General features: G+C 46.8%; 1 protein-coding gene across 6 annotated transcripts in view; it reads right to left on the bottom strand.

The window, feature by feature from the left end:
- Positions 1 to 2,485: 2,485 nt before the first annotated feature.
- Positions 2,486 to 19,152, bottom strand: part of NEURL1 (neuralized E3 ubiquitin protein ligase 1) — a 148,306-nt gene continuing 131,639 nt past the window's right edge. For all 6 annotated transcript variants that reach the window (XM_032191644.1, XM_032191649.1, XM_032191647.1 and 3 more), the window contains 3 exons: positions 18,273 to 18,953; positions 4,955 to 5,101; positions 2,486 to 3,644 (listed from right to left, as the gene is read on the bottom strand). In XM_032191644.1, the coding sequence (XP_032047535.1) occupies positions 3,403 to 3,644; positions 4,955 to 5,101; positions 18,273 to 18,953 (1,070 nt within the window). In that variant the 3' untranslated portion in view covers positions 2,486 to 3,402. The remainder of the gene's footprint in view (positions 3,645 to 4,954; positions 5,102 to 18,272; positions 18,954 to 19,152) is intronic.

Raw genomic sequence — 19,152 nt, 5'->3', positions numbered from 1 at the left:
TTGTGAGATGCTCCTCCATGCTGGCATGTTAGTGGGTGATGCACAAGGAGCCCTGCTTGGGCACCCCAGCTCTCTGAAAGCTGCAAGGAATTACCAGGGCAGCACCCAGTCCTGGGTGCTTTAAGGTACAAACATATGCGTGAGGAGCACGCCTGGGACCTGTGCCTTCTCTTCTGTGTGCGTAGGGTTGGAAGGGTTTTTCTAGGCCAATACAACCAAGATATTACTCTAACATACACTCTTGTATTTTGTAACCCAGTATTAATTTTTCCCTTCATTCCCCATTTTTCTCTGAGACCCACCATCAGAGCTATGGTGTACCCAGACTAGTTCCTCTGATCCCACGTGTGTGTAGTTGTGAAAAGGACCAAAATCAACCCTTCAAAAAATAGATTATTAAGTGCAGTGGTGGGCGCGGAACACCAGGTGGCGATGGTGCACCAGTTCTGCCACTCCTGGACCACTTTCGGAGCATCCTCTCCCTCTTCCTCCTCCTTCCTCCTCCTCGTCGTCCTCCTCCAGCGCAGCCCGTGGGCTCAGGCCCTACAAGCCGCCGGCCAGGGAAGCCCTGGGGATGGATGGCCGTACCTGAAGCATGAGGAGGGCTGCAGGGGGTCACAAGGAAGCAGCTTTCATGCCACCATTGCTCTTACCTCAGCCTCTTCTTCTTGCCTGCCTATCACATTTTGCCACACTTGCTGAAGTGGCAAATACTCAGTCACTCATGCTGCTGCAGGATGCCTAAATCAACTTTATTCACAATCACAGTTATCCAATTTTTCACAATTAGTTATTCTTCTCTTTAAACAGAACACAAAACATTTTAAAGTAAAGCGATGAAATGCAAATGACACAAGAACACAGAGGTACGTGGGAACCTACACAATTCAAACAAAAACAAAAGGTTAGGACTGTTGTTCTTACTGTTACTGCTTTTGCTGTTTTTTTCTCCCTGGAGAGAGCCTTGCTCTCCTACCTGCTCACAACTGGAGGCCAGCTGATGCTGGGAGCAGGACTGAACCCCAATTTTTGAGCTTGGATGCTGGGGGAGCTTTCAGCTTCTGCTAACTCCTAGAGTTTGGTCCACAGTAAAACAAACACAGTTATATATTAAAACACTCTGAATTCAAAAGGTGAAAAGGGAATTCACACCACTGCACTGATACCCATGGATGGAGTTTCTTGAAAAATAAAATGTACCCATTGGCTTGCCCTGCACAGGAGGGAACCGGTCCCAGTGATGTGGTAAAGGCTTGGGAGGCTGCTTATTGCACGTTTCCCTACATCCACTATTCCACGGACATGTTCCTACCCGTTGGGTTTTCCCTCTCTGAAATTTTTGCACTGGTGTTATATGTATAACTACTGAAACAGGCTCCCCATGCCCGCCAGTCACTGTGCTGTCCTGGAGGCTGGCTCCGTGCCCACAAACTGGCTGTGCTCCTGCCATGGCAGCGGTCACCCTTCACCCTTTCCTCCCACTCCTCACTGAGGGGTCCAAGCGCAGGAGCCAGGGTGCTCCAGGGCTTCTGACAGCCAGCCCAGAGCACAGGGCTGAGCCCCTGGGTTAGGGGTGGACATGAGAAGTGTGCAAAGAAATAACATAAATCCCTGTAACCAGGGTATCAGCGTTCAAGTCACGGACTGCCCACCAGGCGGGCAGGGGGTGGCTGCAGGTCCCTGCAGTAGGCTGCAGTGATGGCGGTGCCTTTAGAGAAAGGCTCTAAGATGCGCCCTCCAGCTCTCAGCATCTTCATTGACTTCTTCAAGGGGACACAGAGCAAGGCCATGTTTTCCAGGTGCTCTCAGGAGCAGCCCCTGCGGGTAGGTGCTCCTTCACCCGCTCCACTGCACGCAGGGCTGTGGGTAGCCATGCCAGGAGAAGGCTCAGCAGGATGGGCATAACCCCGTGCCCTTCCCCAGCCTGGCCTGGTGGGCAACCCCCCTCTGGGCCCAGGTGCCTCCTCTTCCTCCCACACAGCCCTGGAGGCACCAAGATGGGGCCAGAGGGCAGACAGGGAGCACCAGATACAGCAGAGCTGCCCTGGCTGGACCCAAGGCCCGGCAGCTCTAGGCCAGGCCAGCGGCCATGGTGGTGCGGTGGTTGTCATGGCAACCATGGGGGCCGCCATTACAGGCACCCACAGTGGGGTTCCCAGCTGGGGCAGGGGGGCTGTTTAAATAAACCAAAGCAAACTAAACCCCTCAAGCTATAATTTTCCCCTTCTAACACCTAAGGACAGCCATGTCCTGCCGGCGGGCTGGCTGTTGAAGGGCTGGCTAAGTACCACCTGGCTGTTTTTGTCTTAAAGCACAGTGATAAAGTTACCAGTAAATGAGACCCGCAGACATGTGGTTTATACATTCTTCCCCAATGGGGTTGTTTTTTTGTGTGTGTTTCTGGATTTGTTTGTTTTGTGTTTTTTTTTTTTTTCTTCTTCTTCTTTTTTCTTTTTTTCTTTTTTTTTTTTTTTCTCCCTTAGAAGTGTTGTCTGGATGGTAAAGGGAGGAAAGGCGAGGGAGGTGCATCTCCCTCTCCTGCAGGCCATGGGGGCAGAGATGCTGCTGGATCCCTTGTGCTGCATGGAGACCATTTGGGACAAGCCAGCTTGGTGGTGATGGGGTGTGAGAGATGCTTGTCATGCAACAGGATGGTGACAGGAGGTGGCGGGATGCTGCTGGGAGGGAGGGTGGCCCACGTTGGCTGCCAAACCCACCGTGAACGCCTCCGCTGGGGAACAGCAGGACGGCGCTCAAGGTACTGCCATGGTACTGTTCTCCTCCTCATGTCCATAGGGAGAATTTTGCTTCAAAAGTTCCAGGTCTTTTTCTGCACTGGCTCCAGGCCTTCCACTGCAAATGTGCTCACTGCATCTCCCTTGCTGGGTCAATATTTGCCTCACTCCACACTTTCTAATGGGCGTCCTATGGGCAGGCTAGTTGTACACAGAAACACATTGCTTATTTCTCCTCTTCTGCCAAGGTGTCCTCTGCACACACCGTTTCTTCAGAAGGAGAGGTGCAGCACTGAACCTTTTACCACTTGCTCTCCCTGCTAAACATGGGAGATTCCCCTCCGCTGTGTATGGTGTAGAAAAGGGATGATTGCTCCAGCTGTTGTTTGTTTTTTGTTTTGTTTTGTTGAGATAAAATTTAAAATCTGTAGGAGAGACTAGTCCATTGTGATTTCTCTGACGCACTGGAGTTCAGTCCCAGGGCTTGCTTGGAGGGTAGAAGAGCAGCATCTAAGCTGGTGTCATCTGTTGTCCATGGAAGTGGGGATCAGGGTGGTGGTGGGTGATGGTTTTTGAATCTCCCAGGTGATGAATAGAGACCGAGACCTGCATTATTTCACAGACTCCTCTCCACCTCCCTAGTCCCACCACAGCATCTGCTGCTGCTCTAAGCGCTGCGGTATGTTTTGATGATATCTTTGATGGCTCGTCTGCAAATGGGACAGCAAGCATTGGCCATCTTCTTGAGCTTCAGCCCACAGGAATAGCAGAGACACATGTGTCCACAGGAGTAAATGACCGTGTCTACCATGTTCTCATAGCAGATGGCGCATTCGTCTCCCCAGGGCCCTGAGATGGATGGGGAGATGGGTGACTCAGGCAAGCTGACAGGAGAGTTGGGAGCTGTGCCTGAAACACAAAGAACAGGGTCACTCATACTGCTTAAAAGGTTTCTTGACACCCTGAAGCCAGCTGCAGAGGGAGGAACCATGGCCTAGAAGAAATAGATGCTTGAGGTTCAAGGGTCCTTTCTGTGATCTGCTGGCCCAGTCGCTGAGACCTGGTTCACATGCCAAGGCTCAGGGCAGCAGAGAGGCAGCATCTGCTGGGATCTGCCACCCACATAAAACAAACCAGGAGACAGCAGTTTCCAAGCAGCAGGGACAAAGAGCAGTTTCACATTTTCAAACCTCTGTCTAAATATTAACAAAGGAGGAAAAATTAGAAGGGCTAGATCAAGCCATCTGCTTTGATGGTGGCACATGGTGGCAGCAGCTCCCAAGACAAGCAGTACTTCATCTTTAAGTCTGATATAGGGATCTGGGTTTACGGTGCCTGGCTACAAATCACCCCATCCACGTGGCGGATCCTCCAGCAGAGGGGTGAGGTGGTGCTGACATGGACTGCATTTAGCTCATATACAGCACACAGCAACAAGAGCTGCAAGAGGCTGCAGTAATTATGCTTATAGTACCCACCTGTGACAAAGCCTCCCCATGAAGCCTGATGAGGTAGCAAGATAATGAATTTCTTTTTATATTCTCCCCCCAAAAAAACATTAAAAATCTTAATATTTGCTGTCACAAGTTATTAGGCCTGACACTGAAAGTACCTTTGTGCCTTTCAAAGAAGAACAACCCAGGTTAGGACAATGGTGACAAGGATTTGGTAAATCATACAGCTGTGGGATCATGCAGGTCCCTGGGGCTTTAGAAATGCTGCAAAACATCCTATCATTTGTGCCGCATGTATATTTTATCTAAGTCCTACTGGAATTCATTGGTATGTTAGAAATATCTGCCTTTTTCTGATAGTGTTGGTGTGTGGAGAGGGAAAGGGGGGGGATTAGGCATATTCAGAGCTCAAATCGAGTTAGCATGCAACGTGTCACTGCCACACAGCGCTCCAGGAGGAGCTGTGCGTCACAGGGCCGTGAACATAACAGAAACTTTGCTGCCTCCCCTGGGACTTTTCATGATGAAAAGGGTTGGAGAAATATTGCTGTCTAGGCATCTAAGCGGCTTTCACGTAAGAAGACTGAAAATAGACTTTGCAGAGGCTCTCCCTTCCTCCCCAAGGGAGCTGACAAGAGCCTCTGTTGATCACTGTGTTTTTAAAGCCCTTCTGGGAGACAAGTCTGAGACCATGAAGGGAGGCAGAGCAGGAGTGGGCAGGGGGAGGCAGAGGAAAGGAGGACAGAGAAATCTTACCACACTTACCACTGATAGAGCTGCAGAGTGGGCCAGAGCCACATGTCGATAGTATGGGGTCAGAGACACCACTGCAGAGGATGGTTGGGGAATTGGGTGTTGACGTGGGTGAGCTTGGTGTGGATGGCCCCAGCCGCTCGGTTAGTATGGTGGAACCTGCACCATGAGAAAAGAAACCAACAATTACTTTTAAAGATCAGGTCTGTCGAGGCCTGAGGATGTGTGGCTGGGGGTGCAGCTCTCGATACTAATCAGGACTCACGTCTTATCAGCTTGAAATCTAGGGAAGAGATCAAGAAAAAAAAATATTTACACACCTTTTCAAATGCTAGCAGCTGGCCCAGAAATCCCACAGCCCCTGAAATTAGCTGCTGTTCCTTTAGCCATCGTAACCCTTTGTTTCTGCCCTTTAATGTGTCTCAGATCATTAAGTGCAGTTATTTTCCTTATGGTCTCATGCTCATATGCGCCCTCAGCACTATATCCAGTGACGGGCTTGTAGCCAGTAGAGGACAAAGCCTGCAGCAGGGTGGGCTAGGCTCCAGCACGAGAACATATCACCTTGTCAAAGCACTTTACATTAACCCAGAGTAAAATACATCCCAGGCTCTGATGAATTCATGCTAAGTCACCCAAGGACTTCCTAGACACAAATGTGAGGGTTTACTGATCAGGAAAACGGATCTGTTAATTGCTCTGCCTCTTTTCTAGGGTGGCCTCTGTCAGAAGAGGGGATAGCAGGTGAGGGCAGAAATGTGGGTAGAAATGGCTTCAGGCCAGCCAAGAGACAAGCAACCCAAATGCATTTGAATCTTGGATGAACAAGGACATCCCCCTCAAATCAGCAATGTTTTATCCCTGTATGCCTGATTGTGATGGCTCAGGCTTGCAGAGCTCCTTGACATCCTTCCTACATGTCCCCAGCTCTGCTGACTCCTGCTCTCAGTGCTCACCATCAGCTCTGGGTTACTGTGCTGTTTGCCAGAGAAGCCAACTCTGCCCCCCAGCCTGCTTTGCATCCTCCCTTCTCCTTCTGTTAGAATAACAAGCATCTTAAAATCCTTCCCAGAAGGAAGGAAAAAAAAAAAAAAAAAGAAAAAAGAAAAAAAAGGAATGCTTAAAATTCTGGCTGCTGCAAAGGTTTTTGTAGGAGATTCATTGTTAATGATACAGCCTGGGCTTCAACAACACGGTGGTGAGACAGCAGCATACACGTGCATGAACCGAGATATGGTTTCTTGGTGGCAAGAACGAGTTTTGTCTGCAGTTTTAAAGTTTCTCCCTGGCAGCTGAGAAGCTGGGGTAACTCCAAATCAGCGCTAAAACACCACAGCTTCTCCGTGTGGCCTTATAAGGAGCCCAGAGACACGGAGGGCTTGGAGCCGCAGTGTCCTTGATGGTCGGGAGTTACTCTCCAGAGAAAAAGCAGCAGTAGGAGGCCAGAAAAACCCTGTTTTTCCTCCTGTAGAACGGGCCTTTCTGTTCCTATCTGCAGGGAGACTAGCAAGCCAGTGAGGACCAAATCCAGGAAGCGGGGACTCCAAGTGTCAGCTCTGGATTGTGTAAAAAAGCAAAAGTACAGATGCTAGATCCTCCTGCCCTTTGCAGCACACCAAGACCAAGTAGTGCAGGTGTGGCACAGGGACCAGGAGGTCAGCAGGGAGCACGTTTGTGACTCACACTTGAGATGCTGCAGAGCAGCACCTCCTTTTTCGCAGGGATGGGAGCTGAGGCTGAAGCTTGGCTCAGTAAATATGCAAAATGATGCAGCCTCTAATGACAGCCACTAGCAATGTCTCCTCTCCTCCAATCTGACAGATGACCGTAGCAGAAAACTTGCCCTGTGGGTAACACATGCTGTAAACAGGCCCAGCAGGGGCACCAATTTCAGCTCACTCACTGCACACAGAACAAACGCGAAGGCTGAACAGCTGAACAAGTTTTCCACGCCTTCCCTCTTCTCCCTGCAGCCCGGAGACATTTCTTCCATTCGGCTGACACACAGCATGTTGCATCTCCAACACCAACCTGGTCATTTCATTAAATGCAAAATAAGGCCTATTAAGAGCACTTTTTCCTGGGCTGATTGGGGAATTTGGAGGCGCCCCAGGTTTCACGGATACGAACTGATGAAGCCTGCTGGCACCGGTGCAAACGGCCTTTCGGCAGTGCAAGGAGAGTTTGTCAGTGCAGGATCTGCAGTCTGCTCCTGCTGAGCGGCAGGGCTGCCTCCCAGCATGGCCCTGCCCAAGGCCCAAGGGCCAGCACACCCCTTCCCAGCTCCTTCTCCCAATGCAAGGCACAGTTTTTGACTTTTCTCCAGTGTAAGTATAGAGCTTTGTTTAGAACAATCTGAGTTCCCTACCAGACAAGACACGCTTCTCCCTTGGTGACAGGATAATCAACATAAGACAAGTTACTCACGCTGCTAATATATTGCTGGATGGTGTGCAGACACCATGACAAGGAGCACGGAATGAGATCATGTGCAGGGTGGAATGAGTGTGGCCAGCCTGGCTTAACTAAAACCAGATACATGTGCTCAAGGCCAAACACGCTCACTGTGTGCACAGAGCTCCTACCAAAAGCTAGCTTTCAATCCATGATTTTTATAAAAACCTAAATAAATCGCGTTAGATACTGATTTTAAAACATTCTACCTCTCTGTAAAGCCCCCAGATAACTTGTCTCTGCTGCTATCTTGCCTCGTGCTTGATCTCAAACATGCTGAACACACCAGAATCACCTTTTTTGATTTTGAATCAATTCCATTTGGTGTTTTATCTTTGCAGCACTAACATTAGGAACATCCGATGCAGTTTGACTCTTTCTCTGCAATTCTGTGTCATCGCTGTGGGAGAGGTGTAAATAAGCGAACCTGTATGTCCACCCACAAAAGGGAAGAGAGTATTATATTTTCAGTAGAAGAGAGTATGAACATGGAGTGTGCAGACAGCCTCATGTGGGGACAGGCTGCTAGTACGCTAGTGGTTTTTAACTCAAAATGGTCTTGCCAAACCAGAACTAGAGTCAGAAAGGAAAGGGAAGGTATTCAATAGGATGAAATGAGAACTGTAACACTTAAACAGAGATAATCAGTCACCAAAATACAGGCCAGGGAATTGGACCATTCAATGAAAAATACAGCTGTCCTAAAAAAAAGGGCCTGGGGATTGCTGGAAGTCACCAGATAACCATGAATCAACAATGCCATCCTGTTATGGAAAGGTTACACCAATCCAGGGTCATACAAGGGTGGTTAAGCTCTGGAGCAGGGGCCTGAAGGCACTGTGGTATCCCTGTCCCTGGAAACACTCAAAACTCAACTGGTCATGGTCTTGTGCTCACTTGGCACTTAGCCCTGCTAATGAGCCCAAGGTTGGACTAGATAATTCCCAGGGGTTGCATGTGACCTAAAATGTTGTATGATTCTATGATTTCAAGATGATAACAGCTTTCACAGGCTGCTAAAATGAGGGAAGAAACAATCTGTTCTCCGTGAAAGTTCTGCTTAAGACAAGAAATCCTGGCATTCCTAAGGCATAAGCTGAATGTTAAGGCACTTGGGTTGGACATTATATAGACAGTGAAAGCACTGTAAAGCAATCAGACTTCCCAGAGAGATTACAGCATCTCCAGCATTGGAGTCCTTAAAGAAAAGTAAGGTGAGGTAGGTCAACTCTGGGGATACAATCCAGTATTGATGATTTTTGTGAGAGTAGTTATCTGTATCCATAACTGCCCTTTTATAGAAGGTCTTAAAAGTGACTAAAATGCAGCAGCTGTGGCCCTCGGAGATGCTGTTGGCTGGCTTTGTCTATTGTGGTGAGCAGGGTGGTTTCCCAGAACATTGCATTCCGCTCTCTGGGGATACCCCCTGGGGCTGTCCCAGCTTTTAAAAATACCTCTTTTTGCTCATCTCTTAATTGCAGCTGTCTAGGGAAAGCTGTGCCACTGAAGTTTTTAAGTTGGCAAACGGGACAGATACAATGGCAATATTCCCTAAAAATACACAAAATTTGCCAATTAACATTCCCCCCTTAACTCTCTCATTTATAAGGATATTATTTGTACATTTCTTTCTCATAACAAAGTTCTGAGAATAGCACTTATTACTGTGTGGGCCCCAAAGAGAATATCAGAAAACAACCACAACAGCAAAACCAGGTGGGTAGTAGCAATGTGCTGCCTGTATTCTCCTTCTGAACGTGCTCAGGGACATTTGCTACGCTGCAAGGAAATACCCAGGGCACTTCTGTGACCTGGAGCAGGGATTAGCTGCCTCAAATCTGTTCGGCAGCTCTCCCAACCCAAGCAGTACTTGCAGACTTCCAGGCTCCAACTGCAGCTGAGATGGTGAGAACAGATCAGTAATACCAGTAGGCTGCTTCCTTATTACTGCTGTCTTCGGAAGAATGAATGAGTGCCATTTCAAGGTGTTCATAATGTACTTCTTCATCTGGGATCTGTTCCTGAGAGAAGAGATAGAAGGGCAAGGCCCTTCGTGGGACTCATATAATGACAACAGGCTGAGCGCCATCCTATTATGAAAAACATCTATCAGTCAGCAAAAGGTGCCCAGCAGTTTTGGGGGATTTGAACGGAGTATTTCTCATGCTGTCTCAGATGGGGAGAAGTGTTCATGATCGTAAAGAGACAAAAGTAAGACTACCCGTTTTACTAAATCTCTGTCTTCCTCTCTTATTCCTTTCCCCCTCATAATTAAATTCAACATTACATAGTCCCACTGCACTTTTTCAGATCTGAACCCAGAAGGCCTGAAAGCACAATGTTTCTTTTGGACCACTGGGACCGTACTCATGGAAGTCTTGCAGACACCAGGCTCCACAGGCTGAAAATCTCTGCCGCTTTGAAGTGGAAACGCAGTATTGCATAGCCTGGAGACTTTGTTTTCAAGGAAGAAAGAAGCAAACCAACAGGGCAAGCCCAGGGTTTGCTGGCTACCAACAGGAATGAACAGTATGACTTCTGTGCCCAGAAGGGTTTCTGGCAATAGCAGATGCCTGTGGCAAGCACCATCTCGGGTGGTTCATTCAGTTCCTGCTAATTGCATTACCTGTCTAGGCTCTTAATGACTATTTCACAAGTATTATAAAAATAATGTATACCCACTGCCTGCACTCCAAGGCTAGCCATTAAACTTCGTTTTTCCTGGCTCACAGGGTGCTGTCGGTGAATGACCACTGCTGTCCAGCTTTAACGGGCCTTCCCCACCCATACCCATCACAAGGACCATGCCAGGATCTTAAGTAAATGTGCCTGAAAGAAAAAATAGGGGAGCATCCTGCCATGGTTTCTAAGAAAGATAAAGTCTTGTGCAACATACTTGCACATGTTGAGCCCCTTTCTGAACACATCTGTTGCATAAATACAACAGCTAATAAAGACCAGATAATTACCAATAGTAATCACAGATTTTCAATGTTGTTACACACATCTGCAGGTTCCAGAGCTTCCAGCACACAGTGGAAATGACTAGATGAGAGGCTGAAATCTGGCTGCAGCTTTCAATTGGCACTTTTAAAGGGGCACAAGAGAGCCATGCACTTCTCATACATTTTACCCAGTGAGCACTGGGCACTTGACAGTCCCACTCATTTAGCTGCCTTACACAACTCTCAATTTGATTTCTATTTGTTGGGAACCAGATTTTTAAGCCTGTCAGCTAAAATAATTTCCTTATCTCAAAATCTGTGCAATATATGTTCTCACGTTTAACACTCTGCATGTATCAGGGCCATTGATTTTGTTATCTCAATGGGATCAAGGCTCTTTGAAAAATCTGGCACAAAAATCTGTGGGTACTGAGCTCATGTAAACAGCTGGCTATAGAGATCTGTGCCATAAAACATGTGCTCCTACGCTGTGAGCGAGCTGAGAGGTTACAGAGACTGGATACTCGAGCAACTTAACCCTGTAAAGTGTCCTATCTTCACTTAATTTTACTTGCTACGGATCTTTGGCCTTATGGTGACCCCTAGTTCGTGACCACCTGTGGTAAATGACCATATGCAAGACTCTTGTAGGACCTCAGTTTCAGTCTTTACTGTTTTTTAATGAGAAGTCTCATAGTTTTCTGCTCCTGGATGTAGCCTGTGTGGAACTTTCTCACTTCGTTTTTTTCCTCTGTTCATCTTTCCATTACAGAAAAGAAAATGAGTAGATACATACCTATATTTGTTGCAGAATGCAGACTTTGGTGGAATTACACAGCTGTTTTGCATATTACGAGAGCAAAAGCCAATACTGAAGATGCAGTCAGGAACCTGGAACTGTACACCAATGTGCCTTCCCTTGACCTTGCAATCTCGTGGCAGGACACAGAGTACTGAGATCTCCTGGGTTCCTTCCCCTGTCTTCTCTCAGGAAGAGAGACAAGGTTTCTCTTGATATTTGCCAGACAGATCTCTCACTTGATACCAATACCAGAAAACTTGGTATTCCTTCAGTGGTACATCCACAGAAAGGCGGGCCTTATAAAGACAAGCTTTGCAAGGGCTGAATCCTTCTACATTATATTTCAGTAACTGGCTTTCAACTAATGCAAATGCTCCATCAGCTGTAGAGAGAGCTGCAAATACCAACCACGTCTTTAGCGAGCTTGTCTCAATGCTAAAATAACAGCTGTTCCCTCAGCACGCTCTCTGTTCCAAAGGGCAGCCATGTAAATTTATGCATATTATCACATTTTCTTGCCTCCAGTCAAGGCTGCAGGAGAGCTATTCTGTCCCATGGGGCCACCCAGGTCTTGCACAAGAGGGCTTTTTGAATACGTCGTAGTAAAACAAAGGAACAAAGCACCTGTAGCTGCATGGGCACATGGTAGTTAAAGATCAACAATAATGCTAGGGAAGGATGTAATCATATCCATCACTTTTGACTGCTATAAAACACATGTATTTACACAGCCAGTTGTTATGTTCCCACGGTGATGGGAACAATACAGCATTGACCAGCAGCCAGAGCTTCCTTCCCCTTGGGCTCACTGTTTGTGGCCTACCATGCTCTCAGAGCCCGGGTTCTGTGCTGCAATTCATCTCCACCTCTCAGGTGACTGACATCAGCTGGTGATCCATGGGGAGTTTTGCATTCAGTATTTCCTGGGCGATTTTAGTTCTGAACAGAACAATACTACATTTCTGACCAGAACAGTGCTACATTTTGTCCTTTGCAAGGCCGTGAAAACACGAGGAATTTTGCATTGTGCTACAGAAATGTCCAGAAAAAAGGTCAAAAAGCAGCCTGGCAGATTCTGCATGCAAAACCAAGAGGCTTATGTTTGCAGATGGGTGTCAGACTTAACCACGGTTTGGGGAAGCAAAAGTTAGATCCAAATCACACATAGAACAGTTCAGACTTCCCTGTGGATCAGAGAAGGAATGTGCTTTACGGCTTCACGGGAGTGTTGCTGTCTGCTGTGTCCAGAAGGGCAGCAGGGCACCAGCACAGCCATTATTTGCTGTGCAGTTAAGCAGGAGAAATGAAAGCTCCAGATGCTACAGCCCAGAATGCTGTCTGAAGCCAAAGAGCACATGGCAGACTGACAGGCCAGCTGGTGTCCCTCCTGACCCAAAGGGTGAAGTTCAGTGGTTTATCAGCACTTCATCCTGAAAAGTCCTGCAGGCATGGACACCGTGTGATGAGCATCTAGCTGAAGCGAAGTGAAAGAGCCTCGAAGAGGGCTCCATCTCACTTTCTAGACCAACAAAGCACCCAGAGAGATGTTTGGACCAACAAGAGGTCAAAACTGAGCCTAGATTAAGTAGCTGAAATGTATGAAAAATGAGAACTGGAGCTTACATCTTCTTTAAGAAAATAAAAAGCCCTCTAAAGGAGCACAGGTATTAATTACTGTGACCAAAAAGGCTCCTGTTCATAAACGGTGTCTTTTCCAGCCTCATCTCAAAAAGGTCCTTGGGCTCAGGATAACTGGGAAACTACAGCAAAAGTGGTTCTGTGAGCACAAGGAAAACTGCTGCCTAACCCAGCTGCTCCAGCACTGTGCTCTGCCCGGAGGGACGTGTATAAATTGGGTGGCAGATACATACAGGAGACAAATACTTCCACTTTTCTTGGCCAGCACTGCTCCAAATTTCTATGGGACACACTGCTGGATGAAAGGGGTTTGACAAAGAAGGAAAAGCAAGAGTTTAGTCTGCTGTGTCACTCTCTCGGTAGCCAGAAAAACTAACACTTGCCAGTGCTGGCTCAAAGAATAGGTAGATTTTATCTCCTGACAGATGAGCTGTAATTCAGAGAGACCTGTACATGATCCCTTATCCTGTACATTCACTGTAGGCAGGCAAAGACGCTATGAGATAAGGGATATCTGTACATCACTTTTTATGAACGTCTCATTGCATGCAGGGATAGTTTATGATCCTAGTCGTGATAATCGCTTTTACTCTTACAGAGGGAAGTGTAGAGGGGCGAGACATTCGCATGCCCTGGGGCTGTCACTTGGAGGAGATCTGTTTGCTTTACCCAGCCTCTGCCCAGATGCTGCCTGATAACTCAGCACACGGGCTAAAGCTCACTGACTTACCCATGGCAGGAGTGGGTCCCTGCGTCACAAGTGACAAGATCTTTAGCTGGATGGCACAAGCCCCAGGCAGGTCCTAACTCTGACATTGCCGACACTGGTCCAAGGAGACAAGCATCTGACTGCATCCAGAGCTCCGGGATTATTAACTCTCTATTAACTCTCTTCCCTCATTTTTCATGTGCTTCTGCAGTGTCCTCCTGAAGCCCCTTATTTCCATTTTGCTGGCTGCTGCTGCAGGGAATCCCGAGGACCCCAGGATTCACAGTTGGTCTGTCCAGGTCAGCTCTTGCCTCCTGCCCCTTCCCTGCTCTGAGCCCACTGACAAAGTTCAGCAAAGTCTGAAAGGAGGATGGAAACCTCAGCAACAACTGATTTCTAAATCTCTTGCAGTGGGTGGCCAAGCAGGAGCTCCAACTCAATGTGCACTGTAAAGGAGGCAGGAGAGCTTAGCCCATGCACACTCTGCATTTACACAGCATGGATGTGAATACACATACCCACACCTAATGCAGGCTCTTGGCCAGCATGAGGAGACATCCAGGGAGCTGTAAAATTGAGCAGCTGTTGCAGAGGGGCTGCAGTTATTGAAGTGTGTATGCAGACAGGACGCAGATAAGCTGGCAACTCAGCTTCATCAGTACAACTGCTGATGGAACATATTATTTCACTGCTCAAAGGAAAACTTCAATATTACTGGAAAGGATGAGATTCACAAAGGAAACCACACACACAGACACATGCAAAAATATAAAGGAGAAGAAGGATGGTGTTTTACATTCTGGTGATTCACTCTGAGACACAAGAAAATGAAAGAATCTCCCCAACCATTTGGCTCCCCAAATACTAAATATATAAACTTGTTGCTGTGATAGCTCCTCCAGACATGAGTCATACATTTCAAACCCTTATGGGGTCGATCAATTTAACTTCATAAATGAATTACACCACCAAAACCAGACCAATGTATCCAGACTGGCTCGTTTCAGTCTTTCAAAGCTGTTGCTAAAACTGTGTGAGAGTCCAAACGCTTACCAGCAAGAGCTGAAAACAGTAAATCAGCTTTAATAGGCTGTTTTTGTCTACTGTACAGGAACAATGCCTGAAAACAAAACAAAACAAAACAAAAAAAACACCACCCAGACCAGAACTAACAGAATTCCTGAAGGATGTGCAAACTCTGTTTCATTTCTACATGCCTGATGATCTGGGTTTCAGTTTGGTTGTCCTACATACATAACCCACAGAATTTCTGAATCAAGACCAGGACTTTATATCTAAAATATTTAGAAATGCTTCCAATACTGACAAAAAGATCTATTGCCTCCCTCAATAGCTCATTCCTGTTGCTAATTACCCTCAGTTATGTCTAATTTAAATGTGTCCCTTCATTTGCCAGCAGCTTGATATTCTTATGCTAGTATCTGCTACATTAATGCACCCTCCCCTTTCATTTATCTTCCCTCCATGTGGTAAAGTTGTCTTTTAACCTTTTCTTTGCAATATCATTGACATCCTCCTGCCTCCCTTTGAAGATGTCTGTGGTCTCTCACCATGCTATAGTGGTGCTTCGGTTTCATTTATTTTCCTCGTGGTAGGGAGGCAAAAAGAAAAAAAAAAAAGTTTCCAACATCATCTTCATTTTCTGCTTTTTTATTTCTCCTGCAGCAAACACACTGCCAGCATAAGATGCCAGGCTGATAAGATTGAAACAAAAGTCAGAATTCTTTACTGTCAAACCAACTTCACACTGCCCTGCTCTCCTACAGAGTGCTGTAAGACCATCAGCCTGGGTAGAGATGGTGTCCCCTGGTATTTAGATTAGGAAATGTTGTACCAATACCATGGAACAGCTGCTGGTAGCAAACATCAGCTTCCACGGTAAAGACACTAGCCAGGAGAGCCCTGAGCTTGGTCCTTCTCTGGATCAGGACCAAATAACTAATCTCAGGTTGTGAACTGTATTATCCAGTGAAATACCATGAGCCTTCCTTGATTTTGTTCCTCAAATCAAAAATAAACCTTCTATAGATTCAAGGGTGGTGGTGTTGCTTTCCACATTCTCCATCCTCTTCAGAAAAGATGAAGAAGCAGAAAGAACAACTTTCATTTGCTGCGTTTTATGGTTCACTATGTGTGTGATGTTCTTTTAATACTGCATAACAGTGCTTTGATTATTCCAATAATGGCATGCCCCCAGAAGAAGAATGACATCTGCTATATAAGATAGGTTTGGTACAATTATGCCTCTTGCAGTATTTCTGTCTCATTTCTTTCAAGGACATGGAACTTCACGTTTTCCATTAAAGCTAGAAAAGATGACTATAAACATGTCTTTTCCTGTGATATAAAGCTCAAACTACAAAAGATAGATCACACAAAATTATTCCTGTTTGCATTCTGAAGACGGAGCTTGTCATTAGAAAGATGAACACTTTATATTCTTCTTACATTTTCTAATATTATAATGACAGATATTATGGCAAGTGCCATAATCTGTTCCACTGCTGTGCAAACATTGCACATCACCTCCCTAATAGCACTGCAAAAGCTAGAGATGGAAGTTCATTATTTTCTTTGCCTTCTATCGGGGTATTGATGATCTATATAATTACTGCAGGTGCAGAGATGCGCAGTGGTGAGACAGCACCAGCACAATTTTCCAGGCAGCAGCACTGTACTGATACTGGGAATGTACTGCTTCCAGCATTATTATACTGGAAAAAAATAGGTCTGAAAAGCTTGGTTTGTATTTTAGCACTTGTTAAAGATTACAGGCAAGCTCCTGTTTTATAGTTTTTAACTGGGAGACAGCAGCTTGCTGCCCAAGCTGATGTAGCTAAAGCTGTATGCCCTGCAAGGTCCTACCATTACCTTGAGCAAGGCAAGGTCAGCAGGTTCAGTTCTCTTCATTTACATCTCATGTAAGAACAATAACCCATTTTCAGCTTCTCCTCCAGCAACAGAGGCCAGGAAGTCTGTTATGTGTATACAAATACAGGTAGTGTGGAGTTTTCCAGCTCAGCAGATTTCCACTGGAAAACATGGATTTATCTAAAACATTTACTGGGAGTGTACCAGTTTGGGCAGAACTCATGAGCAGGTAGGGAGGACACCCACGGGGACTGGGAGATAACTTGCTTAGCAGTTGGTTTGCCCAGGATGCAGGACACCCAAGTCAGTGCTCTGTTGAATTCTCTATGAGGGCATGAATCTGATCTTCTGGTGAGACACACCCTCTCTGACCCATTTCAGGACCTATTACATACAAACAAGCTATTCACTCTGTGCAAAAGTGCCAGAATTTGTGATCTCATATGAAAGGGAGTACTGGTTGATGACTTAGTTTTACCAGAAGCCCATTGACCTGAGGATGTTTTCCTTCTTACGTATAAATAAGCATTTAATCTTCCTGCTTGGACTGGGATCTGTTTGACTTCACCTACCATTATCAAAATTATGTGTTGGTGGACAGCAGAGCTAGCCATGGATTACATACAGTACCCTCCACAAATGTAATCAGGTTGAATTATCAGGGATTGAGTCCTGGGCTCCTGGAAATAAATCGTAGTATTACGTTTGTCATCTCTGATCCTTTAATAGCCACAAAACACTGACAGCAAAGGCCTATGGTCAACCTTAAGCAAATTGTTTAGGGCACTTTGGGCTGTGGTTAATGTGAACTGGACCCTGCAGACAGATATGTGTGTTCATAACAATATATCTTCAAAAACCCTCCAAAAATCCTAAGAAAAGTGGTGTTGGTTGGGTTTTAGTTGGTTGGGTTTTTCTTATTGGGTAAAAAGGGTATTTTAATAGTGAGGATTTGAAGCAAAAAGGAACATATGTGTACTGAAATGTCTATAACAGTATGAACAAGAAAGGAGCTCTTTCAAATAATCTCCAGTTAGCACGGGGCCAGGAATTACATCATGTTCTCAGAAACCATCAATTACTTTCTGACAGCAGAACCATGATAAGGTCCAAATTCAAGGTCAACCACATCCTACACTTGTGATCTTGTGAAAATGCTTGCCCAATATCCACACACAAAGTGGATCAGTCACTTTTATCTTTCTTTTTTTTTTTTTTTTTTTTTTTTTCTTTTTCCTTCTGATTCTCTCCGCCATCCCACAGGGGTGGGGGGTGAGCAAACGCCATGTGGTGCTCGGCTGCCTGTTGGGTTAAACCACAACAAGAAGGAAACCCCTCTCCTGTTGTGCTGGTCAGCGCCATGCTCTCTGCACCTCTGGCATTACAAAGCACGGGGCTTCCTCTCCGCCTTCCAGCCTGCCTCTCACGTATGAGCCTGGGGAAAGCAATGGGACTGCTTTTGGGGAATTAGACTTGCCAGAAATCTAATGCACAGAAAAGGGAATCCGTTCTCATTTTTCTTGCGGGCTATACCCTAGATTAGCTCATCCCAAAGCACCTCTCCTCCCCCTTCCTTGCTTCTCCCAGGTCAATGGTGACTCATTGGTACTCAGTAGAGGTTTCTGCAGTTTTATTCATTGTCAGAAAAAAAAGGTTTGAGACTGTCAGATGAAAGATACTACAGAAGTGGAAAGAGGTATGTCTTGTAACTCTGCAGCCATGCACTACGTACATTTCTTTATTTTATTTTCCCTTAAAAAAAAAAAAAATTATACCTGATCCTAGAGTAGGGAGGCAGCTTTTTCATTCATTCCCACCACCCCTCCCCACAGCATGTCCCACCTTGCTGTTTGTGCACGAGGCTTTGGGAAAGGCAGGGGTCGGACATACCCAACAAACGGATCTGTATGACGGCACCGTGTAAACCAAAGAACATCCAGAGGGGCTGGGAAGAGTCCACGCAGACCTGCATGCCGGTGCTGGCACCGTTGTGACTCAGGTGCAGCTCGCCGTCCGAATTCACCATAAATCCCAAGATGTCTCCACTCTGGAGGGGCACCAGGACCCGGCAGACAGCCCAGAACTCCTTCCGATCGACCAGGGACTCGGGGTTATAGGGGAGGTCGCTGGGGCGCAGGGTGCTGGGGTCGCAGGACGTCACCCCATAGGACAGCGTCCCCGTGCGTGCGGCGTTGGACTTGTTAATCTTGACGAAAATGGTCTCGTTGATCCGAAGGGGTCTGCTGGTGAAAACCAAAGTCCTCTCCTCCCGGGCGTGTTCCAGGCGGGCCACGGTTTGGTCATCGAGGATTTTGACGTGGGCTCCCCGGAGGTGGTGGAAGCGGAGGTCGCTCTCGAGCTGGGAAGGGAGGAGGTGGGAGTGCTGGGAGTTGAGGGAGTTCTGCGGGATGGGGCACGTGGTTGCCGTCACGTGGAAGCTCTCCTCCTGCAGGTTGAGGTCGCACAGGCTGACCGAGAGGCGGGCGTCCTCCGTCTCCTGCCGCAGCGAGGGCCGGCGGATGGCGGTGAAGGAGCGGGGCCGCAGGCAGTCGGGAGGAATGATTTCGCTGTCTGCGGGGAAGGGCAGGAGAAAACAAAAGAGGTGTCACTGCAGAGAGAACGAAAAGGGCCCGGGAGTTTGCAAATCGGTTTGATTCAGATGTTTAAAAGGGAAAATCAGAGACCTGCTGCCATTAATACGTTTTCCCCTTTAAAATATGGGAGCGGAGTGCCATAAAAAGTATCTGCAATCGATTGCTGTTCTTGTGCT

This window comes from Aythya fuligula, chromosome 7 (genome assembly GCF_009819795.1).
Source record: "Aythya fuligula isolate bAytFul2 chromosome 7, bAytFul2.pri, whole genome shotgun sequence".
NCBI lineage: Eukaryota > Metazoa > Chordata > Aves > Anseriformes > Anatidae > Aythya > Aythya fuligula.
The sequence above is the reverse complement of the archived record's forward strand: the minus strand, read 5'-3'. Positions and strand labels throughout refer to the sequence as shown.